This window comes from Phocoena phocoena, chromosome 6, assembly GCF_963924675.1.
Source record: "Phocoena phocoena chromosome 6, mPhoPho1.1, whole genome shotgun sequence".
Lineage (NCBI taxonomy): Eukaryota > Metazoa > Chordata > Mammalia > Artiodactyla > Phocoenidae > Phocoena > Phocoena phocoena.
In genome coordinates this window covers 102,012,227-102,036,522 of record NC_089224.1, presented here as the reverse complement: position 1 = coordinate 102,036,522, position 24,296 = coordinate 102,012,227, and the positions used below count along the sequence as shown (strand labels likewise).

The 24,296-nt window shown below is 39.1% G+C and overlaps 1 protein-coding gene across 1 annotated transcript in view; it reads left to right on the top strand.

Moving 5' to 3' along the window:
- The first annotated feature begins 8,667 nt into the window (after positions 1–8,667).
- Positions 8,668–24,296, top strand: part of C5 (complement C5) — a 78,257-nt gene continuing 62,628 nt past the window's right edge. Inside the window, exons 1-6 of the mRNA XM_065879316.1 lie at positions 8,668–8,732; positions 11,713–11,905; positions 13,831–13,993; positions 19,322–19,392; positions 20,864–20,955; positions 22,969–23,051. Coding sequence (XP_065735388.1) covers positions 8,668–8,732; positions 11,713–11,905; positions 13,831–13,993; positions 19,322–19,392; positions 20,864–20,955; positions 22,969–23,051 — 667 coding nt within the window. The remainder of the gene's footprint in view (positions 8,733–11,712; positions 11,906–13,830; positions 13,994–19,321; positions 19,393–20,863; positions 20,956–22,968; positions 23,052–24,296) is intronic.

Below are 24,296 nucleotides of genomic sequence, written 5' to 3'. Positions count from 1 at the left end.
GAGGTAACTGGGGTTATTGAAAAGTCTGATGGAGTCATCAACATCTGACTGAAAGGTGCTGATGTAAAGAAAGTTTGGTTCTGGCTAATCTTCTCATGCCCAGTGAGTGTCCTGCCTGCCTAAAGGAAGGTGGCACCTGCTGGGGCTCTTCTGCATTGAGATGGGGGAACTGATATAATTCTGCCAGCTGTGAGCACCATGCTAGTCTGTTTATTCAATTTAGATAATACACATAACATAATATTTATGATTTTAATTATCCACAAGTGTACAACTCAGTGGCATTCACATTCACAATATATTCACTGTGTTGTGTAACCATCACCACCATTTGCACCCAAAACTTGCTCATCATCCACAACAAAAACCCTGTACCCATAGGCAATGTCTCTCACTCCTGGTCTGTTTCTTGATCAGGGATCCTGTCTCCACTTGGCTGTCCCCTGGCCTCAGCCTTGTAGCTAGATCCTACCTGTTTGCAAATAGGCCTCCTTGATTTGACCTCCTGCCTGACCTTCTGAGGAATCCATCCCAGGATTGCCCTAACTCTTGTAACATTGTTTTGTTGGACTCCTGATACTGGCTGCCTCTCTGGTCTTGTCCCTTTTTGAAAGTACCCTATAGATACCGGCTGCCAAAGTGAATGCTTCCTAGGCATCTAGAGATTGGGACATTGTCTGTCCCACCCTTGGGAACTGACCTACGTTTAGGTCCTAACCCCTGACAATCTGTACGTCCGCTGAAAGTAACTAGGCTGTTCTATCCTTCTGACTGATAACCATCTCCTTCCAAACACTTCTAACTCCTCATCCTTCTCCAGATTTTAATCCCTTTACCCCTTCCCATTATCCTAGTCCTCAGTCCTTCAGTACCATCAGGAACTTCTCTAACCAGCTTTGTGGGCATGCAACCTATGCAGTGGCACAGTGCCTGGCACTCTGAAGGGCCCCCTACTTAGTTCAGTGCTCTGTTGTTGCTGTCTTAAAATTATTAATAATTTTATATTTGAACGTGTATTTTGTAAGCAAAGTCTGACCGGACAATGGAGCATGCATGTGAGTTAGAGGAGATGTGTGTGATTCATGTGCCCACCATCCCTTGCCGCCCCCTTCCCATAGAGCATTCACAACACTCCATGAACACAGGATTCCAGTGGACCCACAATGCGCAGAAGTTTAATGAGACTCAAAGTAAGTACAAAGTGAGTGTGTCATGTCTATGACTGATCAAGCACGGGTCCTGACAGCCCCTAGAGGCCATATTTTCCACTGGAACCAGAACTCGTTTTGAATGCAGAAAGATGACAATGGCATTCAAAGAAACACAAATGACCGAGGAACCTCATCATATTGTTTCTTGCTCCTGTTGCTACCCTGTACCAGCCAACCACTTACACTGAATATGATGATATAGAAGGAAAGGGAAAGATAGGGTAACCCATAGTTCTTTTTCCTTTCGGGCTTTTCCTATTTATCAGTAAGTAAAGGTAGAGAGTGTTATTAGAATACACACATATCAAGAAGTAAAATAAAGACAGTTGAGTTATCTTTGTGCAGCATTTCCACCATTCTGGTAAGAACGAAATATTAGATGTATGCATGAGCTATGAAATACGAATTATGTAATTTTGGTGATTCTACATGTGAATTAAATGCTCTTATATTTGCATTTAAAACTCGCATTGCACAATACAAAGATGAGTGACAAAATTCATGCCACTATTTAAAATTTTAATTTTTCTTTACTTAGAATGATATTAAATAGCAAATTAAAAAACACCATGGCAAGTTGAGTGAGAGACCCAGAAGAAAGGAAAAAGCTTTATATTTTAATACCTTTAATAGCACTTTTTTCTTGCTTTACGAATAAGTAGTTCTACATTTTCATCTTGCACTGGGACCCTCAAATTTTATAGACGGCCCTGGCTACTTCTTTCTGTGTGATTCTGAGCAGTGCTTCCTTCCTTCCTTCCTTCCTTCCTTCCTTCCTCCCTCCCTCCCTTCCTTATTTCCTTCCTTCCTTCCATCCTTTTAACGCTTTCTGATCATCAGTTTGTCTGTAAAATGGAGATAATGCCAAATCATGCCAACCATTATCAAGTGGCCTCTGCTGATGGGCAATCATTTTATTCATTTCGTATCTAACTTCCATGGAGAGATCCAGAAAGCATTCTGGAGGGGTCTGTGGATAAATGGGGGAAAAGAAAATCATATAAAGTTGGGGGGCAGACTAAGCCTTTGGCAGTTATTTGGGGGGGAAATCCATTGAACAGTTTTTTGTTTGTTTGTTTTTTGCGGTACGCGGGCCTCTCACTGTTGTGGCCTCTCCCGTCGCGGAGCACAGGCTCCGGACGCGCAGGCTCAGCGGCCATGGCTCACGGGCCCAGCCGCTCCGCGGCATGTGGGATCTTCCCGGACCGGGGCACGAACCCGTGTCCCCTGCATCGGCAGGCGGACTCTCAACCACTGCGCCACCAGGGAAGCCCCATTGAACAGTTTTTTGGTGTTTGCCTTTTTTTCTATTAATGGAGACTTTTGCATGTTTGCAGGTAAAAAGAAAGGAGTTAGTAAAGCAGGAGAGAGAAGATGCTAGAAAGAATGATCATATGAACTCCTTATATGTTTATATGATTTTCAGTGCTCAGAGTATATCACATTTAAGCATTCCCATGAAGAATCCAAGGCAGGTGTTGCTATCTCCAGGAATTGAAGAAGCCTAGTTCTCAGAAGAGACATAAGATGGGAAGCAGGGGTTTACCTTGGAAAGGTGTTACGGGTTAGCACTGGCCATCAGCACCAATTATTCCCGCCTTCTTGGGATGCTATTAAGTTACTACCAGCAGGTGGCGCTTCAAGCAGGCCTCTGAGCCCGCTGTTGTTTAAGAACTTAAAAGTGCACTTGCAAATTAAAGTTTGTTTTTATTGAAGTATAGTTGATTTACAATATTGTGTTACTTTCAAGTATACAGCATAGTGATTCAGTATTTTTGCAGATTATACTCCATTATAGGTTATTACAAGATAAAGGATATAATTCCTTGCGTTATACAGTATATCCTTGCTGCTTATTTAATTTATATGTAGTAGTTTAGGCCCCATATGGAAAGGAACTGAGGCTTCCTGCTCAGAGCCATGTGAGCGAGCCACCATAGAGGTAAATCCTTCAGCCCCAGTCAAGCCTTTAGGTGACTGCAACCTCAGCTAACAACTTGATTGCAACCTCATGAGATAAACTAAGTCAAAATTACTCAGCTAAGCCATTCCTGAATTCTTGCCATTTCAATAAAACTGTGAAGATAATTGTTTATTTTAAGCCCTTAGGTTTTGGGGTAATTGATTACATAGCAATCGTTAACTTGTACAGTAGAATAGCTGTTTTTCTAAAAATGCAGCTCTCATGAAAGCTCCTGCATTCACTGCCACCACGAATGAGCAATTGCCCATTAGGAATGGCTTAGCTGGGTAATTTTGGCTTGGGTTTGGGTTCTCTCAAGAGTTTGTAATCAAGTGGTTAGCTGGGGCTTTAGTCACCGAAAGGTGTGACTGGGGCTAGGGGATTTACCTCTACAGTGGCCCACTCACACGGCTCTGAGAAGGAGGCCTCAGTTCCTTTCCACATGGGCCTCTCCATAGGCTACTTGTGTGTCCTTACAGCGTGGTGGCTGGCCTCCCCCAGAGCAGGAAATCCGAGAGCAAGGTAGGAAGGGCAATGCCTTGTATGACCTACCCTCTAAGGTCACACACCTCTGCATTTGTTATATTCTATTGGTCAAATGGGCCAACACTGATACAGTGTGGGAGGGAACCATACAAGGCCATGAATATCAGGACATTGGGGACCATTTTGGAGGCTGGCTACCACATCCAGCCATTGGATTGACTGAGTATGGATGCATTACATGTATTAGAATTAAATAAGAGAGCTTATGCTGAACAACAAGTAAGATTGTCTGAAAAAGTGTGGGACAGTGAAGCCAAAGAGGGGGTTAATGGGAGAGTGGGCACCTTCTTTTATTTTGTCTCTTTTTGTTTCCTCTGAAGAAACGTGCCTAACTGCATTCCATCACAAACACTTGATTTTCTCTTTGGGCCTTATTATTTTCTACTCCCTCCATATTCTCTCCTCAGAAATTCTCCCCTATTCCATTACTGAGTTAGGAACCTGCAGTGGCCTTTTAGGACGTGCTATTCCAACCCACTACTCTGGTGACTTCCAAGAATAGTTTGAGCAACAACTTTCTTCTTTATCTTTCTTCAGTTATCATTTGGAACTTAAACATAAAATCATCCACCCTTGGATCTGAACTACTGTGCTCCCTATGACATGACTTATCCAGTTTTTCTTGGCTCTTCCCTCCTCTAGCCCTTTTCAGGTAATCTCCTCAATCTGCCATCTGCCTGGTTGCCTCTCCAGTCAGTCTCAACCCTACACCCTTTGAGGTAGGGAGACCCAGATATAAGTCAGAGTAGTGCTTCACTTATGTCACACCTATTCCCAACTTGTACCTTTGAACCTTCACCTAGAATATACAGTGGTATCTAAATAAGAATCAAAATGTGTGGACCAGGCTATAAATTGTTAAAGAGTTTACAAAACAGAGAATCAATCACAGACAAAAGAACTGGAGAGTGTCAAAGAGAAAAGAAGACTTCAGCAGGGCTTGGTATCTCTCTCTTCTTTTTCCTACTGATCCCAACACAATCAAATCCCCATCTCAGCGGCCATGGCTCACGGGCCCAGCCGCTCCGCGGCATGTGGGATCTTCCCGGACCGGGGCACAAACCCGTGTCCCCTGCATCGGCAGGTGGACTCTCAACCACTGCGCCACCAGGGAAGCCCCATATACATGTATTTTTAAAGTAGAAGATCATGACTATGTCTTAAACCAGTAGTAAATAATAGCGACAATTTTCAGGTTCATGCTACGTGCCAAGAGCTTTATACATATGTCATTTCATCCGCCCATCAGCGCCATGAGGTATTATTGTTTTGATTTTATAGATGACAAAACTGATGCTCAAGTTTTGAGTTTTAAGTTGCCCCAAATCACATAGTTTTTTATACAGACACAAGATTTGAATTCAAGCCTGCCTCACCGCAGACCATACTTTCTTTTCAATGAAATATTTCAAACTTTTAGGAAGTTACAGCGACTAACCTCTCAAACACTGATATAACTACCACTAAACTTTACTGAATTATTTGTAAGATATTGCTATACTGGCTTCAGATGTTCCTTTAAAACAAAAGGTAATAGATACAGTGGAAGCATATACCTCTTTCCTATCCCAAATTTCTCCTTCCCTTTGCAGACATAACTACTATTCTGATTTAGTATTTACCTTTCACAATCATATGTTTACGTCATTATTACTGGTATAAGTGTCTATAGATAATGACATTGCTGTGTATGTTTTTGGGTTTTTTTTCGGCTGCGTTGGGTCTTTGTTGCTGCATGCGAGCTTTCTCTAGTTGTGGCGAGCCGGGGCTACTCTTTGTTGCGGTGCACAGGCTTCTCATTGCGGTGGCTTCTCTTGTTGCGGGCTCTAGGTGCGAGGGCATCAGTAGTTGCAGCATGCAGGCTTAGTTGCTCCATGGCATGTGGGATCTTCCCTGACCAGGGATCGAACCCATGTTCCCTGCGTTGGCAAGCAGATTCTTAACTACTGCTCCACCAGGGAAGTCCTGCTGTGTATGCTTTTAAACTTGTGTAAATACAAATGTTATTATGTTTTTTTGTTGGTTTTACCAACCAATACTGCAAGTTGGTTTTGCCAGCCAACATTGCATTCCATGGTATGAATATACAGTAATGTATTTATCATTTTTCTGTTGTTTTAGGTTGCTGCCCAATTTTTGTTATTACAGATAACACTACAAAGAACATTCCTATACTTGTGTCTTAGGGAGTTGTGTGAAAGTTTTCTGGGGTATCTACCTAGAGTGTCTATTTTCCTATTACCCTCTAACCAGGTTTCCTGCAGTCTGTGGTGAATTCCTGATTTGATGTTGGGATAACAGGGTCTTGGATGTGGGATACAGGTATAAGATTGTAAGAAAAATGGGTCATTTAGAGGGCGTGATGTTGATAGCCCAAGTCACTTGAGAGAGGAATTTTAACACACAGCTAAAGCAGTAGATCTTAGACCCAAGGAGAAAAGAGGCTGGTTTCTCCTTTGGCCTAATCAACAGAAAACTAATTTCGAGCTGGACTTGGGGATGTTGGAAGAGGGAAATAAGGAATGGACCAAGTGAAACAGGGACACTTGGAAGAGGTTGTTTGGTGTTTTCAATTAATGGTTTTTAAACCATGTGTCCAGGGACTCCAGGGTCCCTATGGAGCCTCCTCAAGGCCACCTGGGGGTGCATGCTGGCAGAGAGCGGGACCACCCACTCTGTTCACCTGGAGCATCTCTATTCTAACTAGTTTACGCATTGGACTTCCCCGTAAGACTTTGTTTCAGTAAACTTTTTGTAGCTAAATGTCTTTTTAAATTCATTTAAATATTTAGGAAGAGAAGTAACTAATGAGAGGCATTTACTTATAAGGTTCCATAGCTGGATGTAGTTTATATCCCAAGATTCCCTTTCTCACTGGTGTTATGGGTGAGCACTTAAGTAAATTCTGAGTGAGTTGCATTCTGCAGTGCCAGTAGCAGTAACCCATATATAACCCATGTTTCCAAAGACACACAGAATTGAAGGTATAAATAGGTTAAGAATAATAGTAATAGTATTGGGCTGACTGTTTGTTACCCTGCTAGGAGCACTTTCATGTCATGGTGACTTCGGAGAATAATAAGTAATTCAGCTAATTGGCTGCAGTGAAGAAGAGAAGCATTTGAGGCTGGAGAATCAAGCAGGACTCAGATCAGGAGGGGCCTTGTGAACTAAGTGAAGTCATGTAGGCTTGATCCTGAGGGTTGAATTGAGGTAGCATTAGCAGGCAAGTCGGATGACCACCAAAGTTGCTGCCAGACCTGGATTCTCCTCTTTTAGAGATGGAGTATCTGTATAAACACCAGATGCCTCCAAAGGTCAACATTTTAAAATGTAAAGAAGAATCCATCTTTGAGCCATGTTTAGAAGGCAGATTTAAAAAGTTTAGTTAAGGACAATTGAGAATCTGTAAGTTGTTGAACTTCAGTTCTATTGAGAACCTTTGAGATCCATCGTTTTTTAAATGTTTTCTATCAGAGAAACATGCCGATGGTTAGTGATTGATATGACTTATCAGTATGGACTCCATAATACAAACAAATAAGTGTCCTTCACTTCAGATATCATCTATGATCATTTGAGTGTTCTCGCTTTCCCCTAAGTATCTTTTCCCGAAAATGACGGCAAAAGCACTTTGTTTGTTTTAACTTGACTCATCTTTCGTAACCCAGTTTAATTATTTTACAAATTTCCTTCTGAAACAACTAGGTCAGACAATAGTGGCAGATTTTTGCCATTTCAATAACATATGTAGAGACACTGTTAGTGAAATTTGTATATCAAATTTTCCTTTGTGTGCCTTTTTTCCCAATAAACTCAGTACGAAAGTTGGTAAAATAGAACCTTATTAATTCAGAAGGATTGCCAATGTGACCGTAAAACATCTAAATTATAGTAAAATGTTTAGAGAAATCTGTTTTACTATTTTAAAATAGAGTACTTATTATATACTAGGCTAGAAATGAGTGCTAGTAAAAGGAAGGTAGTAAATAAAAACTTTCTATTAAGCATAAAGTATCATAAAAATCTTAAAGATAAAATTTTTATTTCATTCTAAATTAATTGCTAGACTCATTTGTCACAGGAAGCTTTGTTTTTCTTGCGCTCTTATATTAAAATAATTTAAAACCTCACTGAAAAGTAAGTTTATTTTTTAGAAAATAAAGATATTCTGTGCCTGAATGAATGCAAAGTTTGAATTTGTGCTGTATGAATTAATAGATATTGCAGGATATCCATTCCCCACTAAAAACTAAAGTATTCGATTGGTCATTTATTCCCTAGAGAATGAGGCAGCGTCCTCAACAGGATGTTTTCGTTGCCAGTCACAATCTTTTCTCTCCCTAACATTCAGCTTCTTCTCTAGACCGGGACAGACCAAGGAATTATTCCATAGGCTTCCTTTGCAGATCTGTCTTCTCCTTCCACCATTTCCAGTGCCAATGACACTACCATTCAGGTCTTCTCTAGAAAGACACCTCATAAGCCCTCTCTAAACCAGGCCCATTCTAAAATCACCTCAGTGTGAAACTGAATCCAGGTGGGTCTCCATCTGTATCAGAGTGCCTCCAAAGGCATGCTCACAGATGATAAAACATCAGAGCAATTGCCTGGTCAAGAGATGAAAGGCCAAAGACAATGCAACTTACTGGTTTCTAATTGTGAGCCATTCATTTCAGTGCCAAACTCTTATGTTAGAATCCTTTTATTTGTATTCATCAAAATAAATTATCTAGGTGTAGGACTCTATAAAAAAATCTCCTACTTTTATACCTGGGCATTAAAGGGTGTTTCAGTTCCAATTTTACTTTTCCTACTTAGAAGTCCCTCTTCTTGACATTAATAATTAACCAGTAAACCAATTTACCCAAGTTCTTCAATCTCGGTTTATTTAAAAGGAGAGTAACTTCAGGAGCGTTATATCCATGGTTTACTGCTACCTCCAGCATGGGCCTGTGGGGCATACTTTGTTTTTTAATCTTCGTGGGGAAAAGTTGGGGACAGGAACAAACGTAAGTAAAACAACCCATTTTTATTTTTCAATGCACCTTATTAATGTGATGAGTGAAAAAGTAAATTCAACAGACTGTGTTAATTTGTTTGTTTTCTTTATTTGCGGTACGCGGGCCTTTCACTGTTGTGGCCTCTCCCGTTGCGGAGCACAGGCTCCGGACACGCAGGCTTAGCCGCCATGGCTCATGGGCCCAGTCGCTCCGCGGCACGTGGGATCTTCCCGGACCGGGGCACGAACCCGTGTTCTCTGCATCGGCAGGCGGACTCTCAACCACTGCGCCACCAGGGAAGCCCCAGACCGTGTTAATTTGTAAATAACTTTCTACTTCTGGGAGCACTAAGTGAATAGTCTCGCCTCTGAATAAGAAAGTCATGTAGCATTTTGATTTGATGAGTGGCTAACGACATGACAGTTTTAGGGGATTGTTACTTATAAAAATTTACATACGTGATTATTCAAATTCCTCTTCAAAACAGCACAAACTAAACTCAAGATAATAAACTTTCCTGGTGTTTCTGGCTTGTTTCTATCTGGTGCAGAGTTTTCTTTGTGTTTTCCGAGTACTGTACATAGTAAAGCAAGGGTTACTTGGGGTTCAATTCTAAGCCTGTGGCTTGAAAAATCTATGGTTATAATTACTTCCAAATTTATGAGCTAATGCTTTATAAATTTTAGTGTTATTATTGAAATAATGTGTATTTTAAACTAAATCTTTAAAATATTGATATCATATCGAGAAATAACATTTTAGTACTGATAAGTAACTGGAGAATATCTAATCAAACCTACTCATTTCCTGTAAGGATAAATCCAGATAGAGAAAGTAACTTGCCAAAGGTCACACCACTAAGAGAAACAGAAGTAGGACTTGTATTAAGGACTCCTCTTTACCGCTTCAATTTTTTCCCATTTTGTTTTAAATGTATACTTTAAATATGTAAAATATATTATAAATATAAATGTATACTTAGGATGTCATAAATTTATAGCACTCTCCCAACCCTAATCTGATTTTCTCACATGGCCACAGTCACCCCATTTCCTGGTTAGTTTTCGTTTATTCCTTCTTGAAAGACAGCTGACTGAAGTTCAGAGAAATTGGATTAAATGACTTCAAATTAGTGGTAGAACTAGGACTAGAACCTGGGTCCCATGATACTTAATTTTTTCTACTACACTGTACTGGCCCTTAATAAACATCTTCTCTCTTTCTCTGAAAAAGTGGGAGCATGCCATTTACAACATGGGAATCAATAAATTTAATTGATTGATTCAACAAAAATTTTTTGAGCACCTACTATGTGATAGGCACTGAGGATATAGTAGATGATACAGAGCTTGCATTCAAGTGGGAGAAGAAACTGATGAACCAATGAATGAACCAATGAGTGAATGAATAAATAAATAAGGTCAGGTAGTTATTGGTACCATGAAGGAAAAAAATAAAGGAGAGTAAGAAGATAAAGAAATTATGGGGCACTATTTAAAAGTGTAGACAGGGAAGGTTCTCTAAGGAGGTGACAGTCAAACAGAGCTTGAAGGAAGTAACAGAGCAAACCATGCAAATATCTGGAGAAAGAACATTCCAGGTAGAGACCAAACTAGAATTTGTGCCTCTCTGCTAGCTCAGTGGCCATATTCTCTACAACTATTGAAAGAAAATAAGAAAAGTATGAAATACTTTATAGCTACTAATGTATCAGTAAGGACAAAAGTCTGTATGAATGAGTGGTTCCAGAGCTGTCTTTTAGGGACCTGAAACATGAATTATTTTATATTTCACCACCACCACCACATAGACAATCAAAAGTAAAACAATACTAAACTGAAAAATATAAAACTTCTAACAATACCAAAATTAAAATAGCTTTTTTTCCCTAAATTTCTCTTGCAAAAATTCTTGATAAATTCAGTTTAGCCTAGCAGTTGAAAGTGTTAATTCAGGAAACGGGCTGCTCGGGTTCAATTCCTAATTCTGTAATTTAATAGCTATGTGACCTTGGGGAAGTCAATTATCAGTTTCTTCCTCTGTAAAGTCGGAGTAATAGTAAGACTTTTTTCATAGAGGGGTTGTCACAACACAGTGAGTTTATATATATATGTCTTAAAATAGTGCCTAACACTGAGTAAGATTTCAGTAACTGTACCTTATTATCATCAAAGCTGAACATTCCTCATTTTCTGCTGTTCCTGGGTAAGCACATGGGGAATTGAGAAGATGAAATTATCGTAAACCACAAATAAATGTTGATTTAAAAATATCATTTTAAGTTGAGAAATGTGCCTATTTTATTTATTTTTATTTTATTTTTTATTTTATTTTTTGGCTGCATTGGGTCTTCGTTGCTGCGGGTGCACTTTCTCTAGTTGTGGTGAGCAGGGGCTACTCCCCGTTGTAGCGTGTGAGCTTCTTATTGCGGTGGCCTCTCCTGTTGCAGAGCACGGGCTCTAGGCACATGGGCTTCAGCAGTTGCAGCATGCGGGCTCAGCAGTTGTAGCTCGCGGGCTCTAGAGAGCAGGCTCAGTGGCTGTGGCGCATGGGCCTTGTTGCTCTGCGGCATGGGGGATCTTCCTGGACCAGGGCTGGAACCCATGTCCCATGCATTGGCAGGCGGATTCTTTTTTTTTTTTTGCGGTATGTGGGCCTCTCACTGTTGTGGCCTCTCCCGTTGCGGAGCACAGGCTCCGGACGCGCAGGCTCAGCAGCCATGGCTCACGGGCCCAGCAGCTCCGCGGCACGTGGGATCTTCCCGGACCGGGGCACGAACCCGTGTCCCCTGCATCGGCAGACGGACTCTCAACCACTGCACCACCAGGGAAGACCTGGCAGGTGGATTCTTAAACACTGAGCCACCAGGGAAGGCCCCAAATGTGCCTATTTTAAATTGAATCTCTCAAGTGAGATTTAAAAAAAAATCAGAATATAACAAAAAATGTCATATAAATATACTGTTCCTTCTCTTTTCCTATTTCAACAGGTATGTCATTTCAGCACCAAAAGTATTCCGTGTTGGAGCATCTGAAAATATTGTAATTCAAGTTTATGGATACACTGAAGAATTTGATGCAACAATCTCTATCAAAAGTTATCCTGACAAAAAATTTACTTATTCTTCAGACCATGTTATTTTATCCACAGTAAATAAATTTCAAAATTCTGCACTCTTAACAGTATGTATTTATCCTTCAGTCTCTTTATATATATAGAATATTCTCAGTAAAATGTGTACCAAGTTCGAGTATTAATAACACAGAGATTTGATCATTTATACCACCCTACCACTGCGTGATTATTAGATGATGTCAGTCACTAATGAGTCGTAAACACAAGACTATTATACTTACTTTTAGGTTTGTACATATTTAAGTAACATTGTACTAAAAATAGTTTTTATTATATTGCAAATAATAAAAAGACAACACTGAGAGTCCTCCAAAACATTTTATCCTTTAAAAGGGATCTGTGTATTACTCAGGTTTGAGAAACGCTGATCTAAATAAATTCTAACCAAATGTAGGAATTCTTTGATTAATGTTCTTGATGGTAAATGCTCTAACCTCTTAACGAATACTTCCACTTTTTAGGTTTATTAAGAAATAAAATTCATTTCCCAAAAGTAGACACTCTTATCTGATGCCATTAGCCACACACATGTGACTGTTACCTTTAAATTTAAATCAATCAAATGTAACTAAAATAAAAAATTCAGTTAATCACTCATACTAGCCACATTTCAAGTGCTTAAATAGCCACAGGTAACTGGTGGCACCATACTGAACAGCTCTCCCTTATCACACAGAGCTCTGTTGAACAGTTCTAACTCAGATGGCTAATTGGAAAAGTAAATTAGGGTGGGGAAATCATAAAATTGATGCATATCTTAAGCATTTAACTTTAGCTTAACATTACAATGTATCTTTATTTGCTAATCGTTAAATGTTGTGCCCAGGTCTTTTCTTGGGTCCACTGGCTGGAGCAGAGATTCTTATTTATAATGTGTCACAGCTTTAACGAATCATTTGTTCTACAGTTCCTATTTCCTTAAAGTAGAGAAGGAACTTAGATACTTTCAAAGCAATCTGAGTGCAGAATCTTTATAGATTTTTACCGTTTTCCAAACTTTTACAGTACTCTCACATATCTAATTTAACATGGTTTGTTTTAGTGATTAACTTTTATCTCATGTTTTCAAAGACGAACTTTCCATAAAAACACTTTTCTGGGCTCCTGGTGGAGCAGTGGTTGAGAGTCCGCCTGCCGATGCAGGGGACACGGGTTCGTGACCCGGTCCGGGAAGATCCCACATGCCGCGGAGTGGCTGGGCCCGTGAGCCATGGCCGCTGAGCCTGCGCGTCCGGAGCCTGTGTTCCGCAACGGGAGAGGCCAAAACAGTGAGAGGCCCGCGTACCGCAAAAAAAAAAAACACAAAACTTTTCTTTCTTCTGTTACTTTCTGTGTATTAAATGTGCATATCATGCAGTGTAAAGTGGATCATTACAATTACATAGACAAATTGGAAAGCACATTGCTCAACCCGTGGAAGCAGAAGGATGTAGATAGGATACAAAGTGTCCTGAACATCAGTCAGGATGTTGAACTGAGGGGATGGAGAACATGGGCTAATCCAACGAGCTGATGAAGTGAAAGTTTAAGAGAGCTCCTATAGTAGTAGTTTTTACTAAATGCATGTAAAATTTGGGAAGCACAGAACCAAAAAGATTTTTTTCATTTTTTTGGGGTACGCGGGCCTCTCACTGTTGTGGTCTCTCCCGTTGTGGAGCACAGGCTCCAGACGCACAGACTCAGCGGCCATGGCTCACTGGCCTAGCCACTCCGCAGCATGTGGGATCTTCCCGGACCCGGGCACGAACCCGTGTCCCCTGCATAGGCAGGCGGACTCTCAACCACTGCACCACCAGGGAAGCCCCCGAAAAAATTTTAATTGCTTAAAGCTAAATGTTGATTATGACATTTGATATTGAAGGGCTTTGGGCAAAATTTATTTACTACTTTGGCTCCTATACTACTTTTTAAATAACATGTTTTATATCCTTAAAATTATTATACTCTTTTCCATCAACATTGTCTTTTACAGATACAACCCAAACAATTGTCTGGAGGACAAGACCCAGTTTCACATGTGTATTTGGATGTTGTATCAAAGCATTTTTCAAAATCAAAAAAAATGCCAATAACCTATGACAATGGATTCCTCTTCATTCATACAGACAAACCTGTTTACACTCCACACCAGTCAGGTAGATTATAAAATGCTTCTCTCTCTGGGGGGGGCGGGGGGAGTGGGATTGGGATTGACACTATACTGTAGAGGTTTTTGGGTTTTTTTCCCCAAGCTTGAGCAGCTGGGTAAATGATGATGGCATTTATTTAAACCGAACTTTGGATGTGGGGAAGAGTTTTTATTTATTTATTTTTAATTTTTATTTTATATTGGAGTATAGTTGATTTACAATGTTGTGTTAGTTTCAAGTATACAGCAAAATGATTCAGTTATACATATACATATAACTATTCTTTTTCAAATTCTTTTCCCATTGAGGTTATTACAGAATATTGAGCAGAGGGCCCTGTGCTATACAGTAGGTCCTTGTTGCTTATCTATTTTAAATATAGTAGTGTGAACACTCCCAAACTCATTCTATGAGGCCACCATCACCCTGATACCAAAACCAGACAAAGATACCACAAAAAAAGTAAATTACTGGCCAATATCACTGTAGAGTTTTTTAAAACTTGAATTTAAGTGGAGATAGGTTTCCAACTTGCTCAAAGGAGTCTCAATTCCCAGTGATTTTTACACTTATAAATATCATTTTAATTTTAAATTCATACAGAAATTGTTAAACAATTAAACAGAATTTAATTTTAAATTTGATTTTAAATATAAATCTTAAATTCATATGGAAATGGCAAAAATTAACAATTATATTATCTACCTCATCAGTTATTCCCATGTAGAAAAAAATCTATTTAAGAATTGTGAAATGTAGTGTTAGGTCTTATTATTAAACAAGTTTAAGATGTAACTGCAAATATTATTTTGGCAATGAGAAGATAAGTTATTATAAAGCAGTGATCATAAAAAAAGGTCTATTACTTTGGAGCTAATCCTCAAATTCAGAAAACAAATCAAACCCTAAGAATCAGATGTTTCAGCAAAATATAAACTAAATCACAGAAATATATGGATATTAATTTTCTAAAGGGATCTGCCTAAAGAAAGTTCCTATTAGAACATTGTTTTGTATTCTTGGTTTATCTGTTAGAGGGGGAAAGGGCAGGATAGCCAGTCAAAACTCTGGGATTGACAATTGACTGGATTTATTCCTAAGAAACCAACAATAAACACAGAAAAGTGTGAATGCTGACCACATATGTTCATGTGTCTGCAAAACCTTCGATTCCTCCATCACTCCCTGTTACCAGAATTAACTTTTGAGAACATCAGAGATGGAATTATGAGAGAACTGTATGTGGAAAGGGGAGGTTATGGAGTTTCAATAATGACATTATTGGTGAAGGAAAGAGGAAGGGAGGCAGGACCAGCCAGCTTTGTTGAAAACATTTCAGGTAGTAGATACCTGCTGCATATTGGTTGATGTTGATAGTATGGGGTGGAACAGGCCTGCACCACTACCTTTTTAGCAGGAGCTCCTGTTATGACCAGCTCAGAAAGGAAAGGCCTAGAGAGGGTTGGGCGTTGCTTTCGGCTTGGACAGAATATCATAGCCAGAATAGTACTCTCTTGACTCCAAGATGACTTGGTGTACATGGAGGTAGTCTCTGCCCATAAAGCTTGGGCCCTTTTTAAACATCATACCCAGAAACAAATATATCCATACCCTTGTGTTCCTCCTATGTTAGAGGAAGCTTCATTAATTGGGTCCTGTTGACACTACCTACTATTTAGCATCCTCATCTTTGTCCAACAAGTAGTCTGATACCCAGAGCCTGGGACCTCTCTTAGCTATCAAGGCTTTCCTTAAGAACAGCCTTGGGACTTCCCTGGTGGTACAGTGGTTAAGAATCCACCTTGCAATGCAGGGGATGTGGGTTCGATCCCTGGTCGGGGAGCTAAGATCCCACATGCCTCGTGGCCAACAGACCAAAACATAAAACAGAAGCAGTATTATAACAGATTCAATGGAAACTTTAAAAATGGTCCACATCAAAAAAGTCTTAAAAAAAAATTAAGAACAGCCTCATATGTTATTTCTTTGTTGGAACTTTAGTGTAAGAAGATGTGATATCCTCATCTATTCTAATCATAGAGGAGAACTAGAGAACTTTCTTCTAAATTTCTTTTTTTAATATATTTATTTTTGGCTGTGTTGGGTCTTCATTGCTGTGCGCGGGCTTTCTCTAGTTGTGGCGAGTGGGGGCTACTCTTCGTTGCAGTGCATGGTGGCTTCTCATTGCAGAGCATGGGCTCTAGGCACATAGTTGTGGCACACGGGCTCAGTAGTTGTGGCTTGCAGGCTTAGTTGCTCTGCAGCATGTGGGATCTTCCTGGACCAGGGCTCGAACCAGTGTCTCCTGCATTGGCAGGCGGATTCTTAACCATTGTGCCACCAGGGAAGCCACTCCTCTAAATACTGACTCATTGGGACTTCCCTGGTGGTCCAGTGGGTAAGACTCTGCACTCCCAATGCAGGGGGCTGGGGTTTGATCCCTGGTCAGGGAACAAGATCCTGCATGCATGCCGCAACTAAGAGTTAGCATGCTGCAACTAAAAGATCCCGCATGCCACAACAAAGATCCTGGGTGCCACGACTAAGACCCAGCGCAGCCAAAATAAATAAATAAAATGTAAAAAGTAAATAAATCTTTTAAAATAAATAAATAAATATTGACTCATTACTGAGAAGTAGTGAAGTATAGTGGTTAAAAGCAGACTCTGGAGCCAAATTGTTGGGTTCAAATCCCAGCTTGGGCTCTTATTAGCTCTGTGACCCTGTGTGAGTTAATATTTCTGAGCCCCATTTTCCTCATCTGTATAATGGAGATAATAATAGAACTTACCTCACAGAGTTGTTGTGAGAGTTAAGTGAATTCATATGTGTCAATACTGCCTACCACAGAAGCACTAGGAAAGTATTTCCCATTATCATTTAATCTGTGGAATAGCGTAAAGCCTTATTTACACAGAAGAAAAAGAATTATTGAGAACTAATTCTTTTAAAAATCGATTACATCTTGCTGTTTATAGCTCTAATGTCCCAATGCACACATTTAATCTGAAGATCGTTGAGGGATTTTTCTTATAAGCATCTTTAGGATAGAGGCTTAAATCTTCAAGCCTTTATAGGACAAAGGCCTTCAGAGTATTGACCAAAATCCTTCAATTTCACACAGCCTGTGTCCTGCCTTCCCCTCCAACCTTATCACCCACCATGTTCCCCTTCATCGGTGGACACCAGCCAAGCTGACCTCTTTTCAGTTGCTTTCTCACACCATTTTCCTATCCACAGTAAAGCTTGTGTACCTCTTCCTGGTGTATTCATGCCCCTTTCTTGCCTTCTTAACTCCTACTCAACCCTTACGTGCCATCCCATAAAGGGCAGCCTTCTCTGCTTCAAAACTCCCTCTTCCACACTCAGAAAGCCAGGCAATGTCTTTTATAGCACTTCCTACCCCTGGAATTTTACATTTACTTGTGTCATCTTGTGTTTGCCTCTCTTCTCCACTCCATTAGAGGAATTCCATGTCTGATTTGTCACCACCATATCTCTGTGCCTAGCATAGTCTGCACATAGAAGGCATTCAATATACATTTTTAAATTAATAAGCTATATCTTTGGTACAAAAAAATTATTAATCTTACCTTTGATACACCATTGCTATGAAGACAAGATTAATTTTCTAACCTAACACAAAATGGGTTAGAAAGTGACAAGTAGTAGCCGTAGAAGTAGTATAAAATAAAAATAATAAACATTTATTGATTAGTTATTATGTGCCGGGTTATGCAAAAGCTTTGTCTCATTCAGGCTCACATACTATGAAGCAGATACTAGCAGTCCTGTTTTACAGATGCAGGAACTAAGGTGTAGAGGGATTAGGTATCCTGCTCTTGGTCACATTAGAAAGTGGCAGAGGCAGGAGTGAAACCCAAGTTTTCAACTCGAGGGCCTGAGCTCTTAACTTTTGTGGCATACTGCCTCTGGCAGCATCCCAGTGATGCTCAGGACTGGACCAGGTATGTTCATAAAGCAGGAGGGAAGACTCGAGGAGAGAGACAGGGGTGAGGGGACAGCAGAGTGGAGGGATTTACTGAGCATTTTGCTTTGATCTTATGGTATAGTGAAACAAATTTTAGAGCGCTTAACACGTGGCTTCTTGTGTAGAGCTTTGCATAATACCGACGCTTTAAAAGGTTTATGGCATCAGCCCAATTTTATTTTGTGGTTAAAGTTTTGGCCATGAAATTATTTGAGCATCAGTAAAACCCTAGAGAAATTATAATATGTCATTGGAAGGAACTAGATCAGCATGTCTCAAGCAGCTATGGGTTAAAAACTAAGCAGATGCTTTTTTTTTAAAAGGTGGGGATCTATTAACTGACAGAAAGAAGTGGAAGAGAACTAATTGTTATTGAGCCCCTGCCATTATTCTTTTAACAATGAGAGAACAATTGTAGGATCTGCCTCAATAAATATAACAAAACCATAGAATTCAGTGCTATCTTTAGTTACAATAAGAGACAATTTGGGGCCTTGTTGTAAGAGTGTATAATGTCTGAAACAAACTACCTAATTTTCCATTAAAATCTTCAACTTTAATATGAGACAATTTATTATACTCCCATACAACTATATGGTAGACATCACTATTTTGCTACTATGAAATTCTTTTTTTTCTTTTTTTGTCCATGCCGTGTGGCATGCGGGATGTGGGATCTTAGTTCCCTGACCAGGGATCAAACCCGTGTCCCCTGCATTGGGAGCGCGGAGTCTTATCTGCTGGACCACCAGGGAAGTCCCTACTATGAAATTCTTTATAAACAGTGGCCTAATTACAGATATAACTAATTTTGTACTATATATTTATTCCCAAAAAGATGTATGTAAATATATTTTAATAAAGTGAACTTTACTTTAAATTCACTAGAAAGTAGCTCTTTAAGGGAATCCAAAAGGATTCTCTTTAAAAGAAAAAAATCATTGGTATGTATATGTCTACAAACTAACTTTTCCTTTCTTTTAACTTTTTTTTTTTTTTTTTTTGCGGTACGCGGGCCTCTCACTGTTGTGGCCTCTGCCGTTGCGGAGCACAGGCTCCGGACGCGCAGGCTCAGTGGCCATGGCTCATGGGCCCAGCCGCTCCACGGCATGTGGGATCTTCCCGGACCGGGGCACGAACCCGTGTCCCCTGCATCGGCAGGCGGACTCCCAACCACTGCGCCACCAGGGAAGCCCACTTTTCCTTTCTTTTAAATATGGATTTTCATGTATGACTGTGTATTGAATTTTTAAATGAAGCTCATCTCTTTTAAGGGTGATTATTGTAAAAGATCAAAATACTGTGCTTAGCAAAGTTTTTGATGATATCAATTATTCTTACAGTAAAGGTTAGAGTTTATTCACTGAATGATGACTTGAAGCCAGCCAAAAGAGAAACTGTCTTAACTTTCATAGTAAGTATGTTATTTATTTGGATGAGATACTCTGTTCCATAATCCTGCCCTCACACCATACTAACTCATTCAGTGTTCAGGAAATGGTTATTGAACACCTTCTGTGAGTATAAAATTGTAGGTTTATACCTCTACAATATGTAAAAACCTCATGAAAATGAAATCTCAACAAGTTATGTTTTGAACTAAATCATTTAAATATATCCTTCATGATTTATTTCTTGAAGAACACTGATCAGTCACTAAGAATTAGTTGAATGCCTATTATGTCTGAGATTTTTTATTTGTACAATACACTTGAGCACTTTAGGCTTTAGTAACTAACATACTAACACATGAAAAATAGTGCTAACCCATGAGATAAAGATCAGCTGTTATCAGCTTTTCATCAGCCATGACATGTAACAGATGATATGCACATGTGAAATAAACTCCCATGGTCTTCCCAGTTTGTGTCACAACCCTACAAATTTTTGTGGGGAGATAACTGCTCACCTATTAACAGTAGGTGTACTAGTAATTGGTCCTTCACTATAGGTTGCAGTACCTTTCCTCCTACTCAAATAACCAAAAACCCGAAAACCTTAACAGAGCACAAATGAAAAAGAGGATTGTATCGGAATAACCTTGAATCCTTCATAACTTACAAAAATCATAAAACTTTCACAAACTTTAACATCTGACTATTTTATAATGAATTACTTGAGAAGCATCCAGAGTGTTCCAAGATTGTGGTGGATAACTATTGACATAGACTGCAAACTTACAAAATGTCTAGCTAATAAATGCATTTTACAGCATATTTGCTTTGGAAAGCTTCAGATGAACACATACAAAATTTAGATTCAGGTATCTGTAATAGCATGCAAGTTCATATTTCATACATTATAACATCAGTTTTTGTCATACTTCTTTTTTTTTTTTAGTTGTACAATAGAGAGTTGAATCTCTTCTAGATAACTGAGACTAGGATACCCTGGACACTGATTTACTCCGCCCCCGTCCGTGTCCGTCCGTCCGGTCCCCACCCCGTGAGGCAGGAGATGGAAGAGGGTCCAAAAAGAGGGAGGGAAGTGGCTTAAATTAACCATATTTGCATTTCACAACATTTAAATGATTTTCCTCCTTCATATTTAATTTGAAGACATGGATATTTGTTTGTAAATATTTCTGTAGATCAAAGACAGTATAATCGGGCTTCCCTGGTGGCACAGTGCTTGAGAGTCCGCCTGCCGATGCAGGGGACACGGGTTCGTGCCCCGGTCCGGGAAGATCCCACATGCCGTAGAGCGGCTGGGCCCGTGAGCCATGGCCGCCGAGCCTGCGCGTCCGGAGCCTGTGCTCCGCAACGGGAGAGGCCACAGCAGTGAGAAGCCCGCATACCGCAAAAAAAGAGAGAAAAAGACAATATAATCAGTTAATTTTAAAAATGTGATTTATGTGATTTGAAGTTGTTTGTTTTTATTCAAAGGATCCTGAAGGATCAGAAGTTGACATGGTAGAAGAAAATGATTATACTGGAATTATCTCTTTTCCTGACTTCAAGATTCCATCTAATCCTAAGTATTTTAAAGTATTTGTTAATAAAGTTTTCTCTAAAAAGCACATCTGGAACTTTTGGTTGTGAGGTAGATAACCAGTCAAATGGAGCCACCTAGTGTTAACAAAGAGTAGGTGTGAAGGAAATGAGGATATATAAACTCTTTTCAAGTCTTATTAGAAGCTAGGCTCAGGTTCTGGCAAAACAAACAAACCACTCCCAATACTTCTTACCAATCCTCTTTACGTATAGAAATTAAAATTTGGAAGAGGCAAAAAACAGTCCCCAGGCCTTTTGTTTTTTTCTTCCCATCAAAACCGTCAACCCTCCACCCTTCAAGGAATCTAATAGACTATCAGTCTAAAAGGCTGGTATTATCCCATGCCTAGCTCTGAGAGTTATAAAAATATTGGTCCCCTGTAGTCTTTACTGCACAGAATACCAGAAGACAGATTTCAAGAGGGAGGGTGTTATTAATTTCCTCCATTTGGCCACATGCTAAAGGATTAAGAACAGAACCCAATGTGAAAAAAATTTAGTGAACACATTCCTGGTATACGCAAAGTACAACGGGAATGAGAAATTCAAAACAGAAATAAAGAATCCACAGTCCCTGTCTGCAAGGAACTTAGAGAAGGACAAATAAGATAAGTGCACCTATAAAATGACTACAATATCACTTTAAAGCAAAATCTTTTTATGGTCATTTTTGTCTGCCCTCTAGAATCGAGTTTGCAGTTAATTCACTGTACTGAAAATTTTCTAGAAATTTGGATGAAACTGGGGGATTTAAATCATTTGGATAATTTTTAAATTTTGTACTTCCTTGAAAATATTACACGCTCCATAGCACAGAATTTGTCCAGTTATTTTATAATTATTATCATTTCTCCAACTTCATCTTCTGTCATTTGCTCCATGACAGATTATGTCAGCCATGACCAGTATTGTCTTACCCCAGTACATTTGCACATGTTGTCCCTTCTGCTTAGAATGTACTCCACCTTGCTCTTTACAAGGCTGGCTTCCTTTCATTCTTTAGGACACAGGGTAAATGCTCCCTTTTCAAAGAGGCTATCCCTGGATGCATGATCTAATGTAGTCTCTCTCTTCCTTTTACTCTCTTGTTTATTTTCTTCATGGCACTTATCTCAGTTTTTTAAGTAATTATTTATTAATTTACTTGCCTTTTATTCCCCACTAGACTGTAAACTCCTTGAGGACAGGAGTCTTGTCCATATTGGTCACTTTTGAATCACTAGCACCTCAACATAACAGGCACTTGATAAATGTTCTTTGTGTAAATGATGATGATAACCATAATATTAAACTTTATTGATTGCATAACCAGTGTGCAAGATAGATTTTATTTTTCCCATTTCACAAATGAATCTAAGTAATTTGCTCAAGTCCAATCTGCTACTAAACGTAAAAGTGGGAATTTGGACTCCCATGGACTAGTAACTCTGGGAAGACAGGATCTCTTCTATCTTGTTCATTTTTTATCTCCAGTGCTTAATCCAGTTCTCAGTCAATATTTTTGAATGAAGGTTGTTAAACTCAGATCATTTTCCTCTTTAAACAAACCATATTTTGTCCCCAACCAAAATTTCATTTATGTGAAGTGTGAATTTTATCATCTGGATAGGCTTGACCTGTATTATATGTTTCTAGAGACATTGTTATGGATTTTCTACTACAGGGTGGATTTTAGTATTATGTTAGTATAATTAAGCTCCAGGATTAGTAAATTTTCAAGTATCATAAGCTCTTCAAATCAAAGCTATTATATTGAGATAAAAATACCTGAAAAAATCACAATGTATGAAAACTAATTACTAAATAATTTCTATTATCTTGAAAATGCTCAGTTATTTCTGTTTATTGCTTTAAAATCTGTCGTCGAAAAAAAGTACGTAGGCTATATACATCTTTACTTACCTCTCCCTCTTTAAAATGGGAATTGATTAGATTTTCTTTGGGTGAATTAAAAACATTTGATGACTTCTGTAATTATAAATATTTTGCTTCCATAGATATGGTGTATGGACAGTTCGAGCTAAATATAAAGAAGACTTTTCAACAACTGGAACTGCATATTTTGAAATTAAAGAATATGGTAATTTCTTACAATTAAAAGTTTACCTATAAAGAGTTAGTATTTTTGCAATAATTCTTTTCATGAATGAACTTAATGCAAAATCACTCCCAGATGAAGATGAGGCCACTTGCTGGTATGGTTAGAAGTACTGCTCAAGGGAGTGGGAAGAGTTGTCCAAATGCCTAGGCTCTAGTTCTAGCTGCCCTTGGTAACCCTGAACAAGCACACCAGTCTCTCTGGACTTGTCTTCCTCTTTATAGAGCCTCAAGAGACGTAATCCCCTGAGGAACTTGACTAGTTAAGGTCCTTTCCAGAATTATGATTTTAGGAGAAACTTAAACAATCAGAGTTGAGGTGAATAGAACCTGATAAGACGAATAGGTGATTTACTCAATTCATTACAACCAGTTAGTGACAGAACAAGAACGTTTGGATTTCCTTACCCCTAGTCCAGTGCTATTTTCCTTCTAGCTCACAAATTCCTAATACATTGATCCAAAAATTTAAGATATTCTTATTTTGAAATCAATCATATTAATGGACTAATAATTAACATATAAACAGCTTAACCTTTCCATTTCTTGTGGTTGTTTACTAGAGTATTTGTGTGCTCTGATATCAAATTTAACTTTCTTTTTCTTGAAGTCATTTTTTTATTCCCCAGGAGACTCATAATAATGTGGCAAATAACACGAATTTTAACAATTAACAAACAGTGACAAAGCAAATTTATTATAATGAAACTCAACTTTAAAGATTATAGGCTCTAAAAAACATATAATCCTGACTGATCCCCCTTCCTCCAAGTGTTTTTGCCGCTTCTTGTAGATATCTAAAAATTCATCCGCCTCTTATTATCTGCAGCCACCCATTGATTTTACCACCAGGCTCCCTCCTGGTCTACTGCAACCCCCACTAATTGCTATCTCTGCTTCAAAGATATTCTCTCTTGGTATTAGCCAAAATAACCTTGAAATGCAAACTTTGTCATGTTATTTCTCTATTGAAAAGTCCCCAGTATCTCCTCATTCCCACCTCCTTTTCAGCTTCATTTATACCACTCCAGGAATGGTGACTTTGCATTTGATGTTCCATCTGCCTGCAACACCCTCCCTCTCCCTCTTGCCTAGCCAACTCCTACTCACCTTTCAAGTCTCAGTTGAAAAGCCATTTATTCAGTGAAGTTTTCCCTAAATTCTTTTTCCTGGGAAGGATTCCCTGTACTTATTTATATCCGTTTTCATAACTGTCATCTGTCATTTA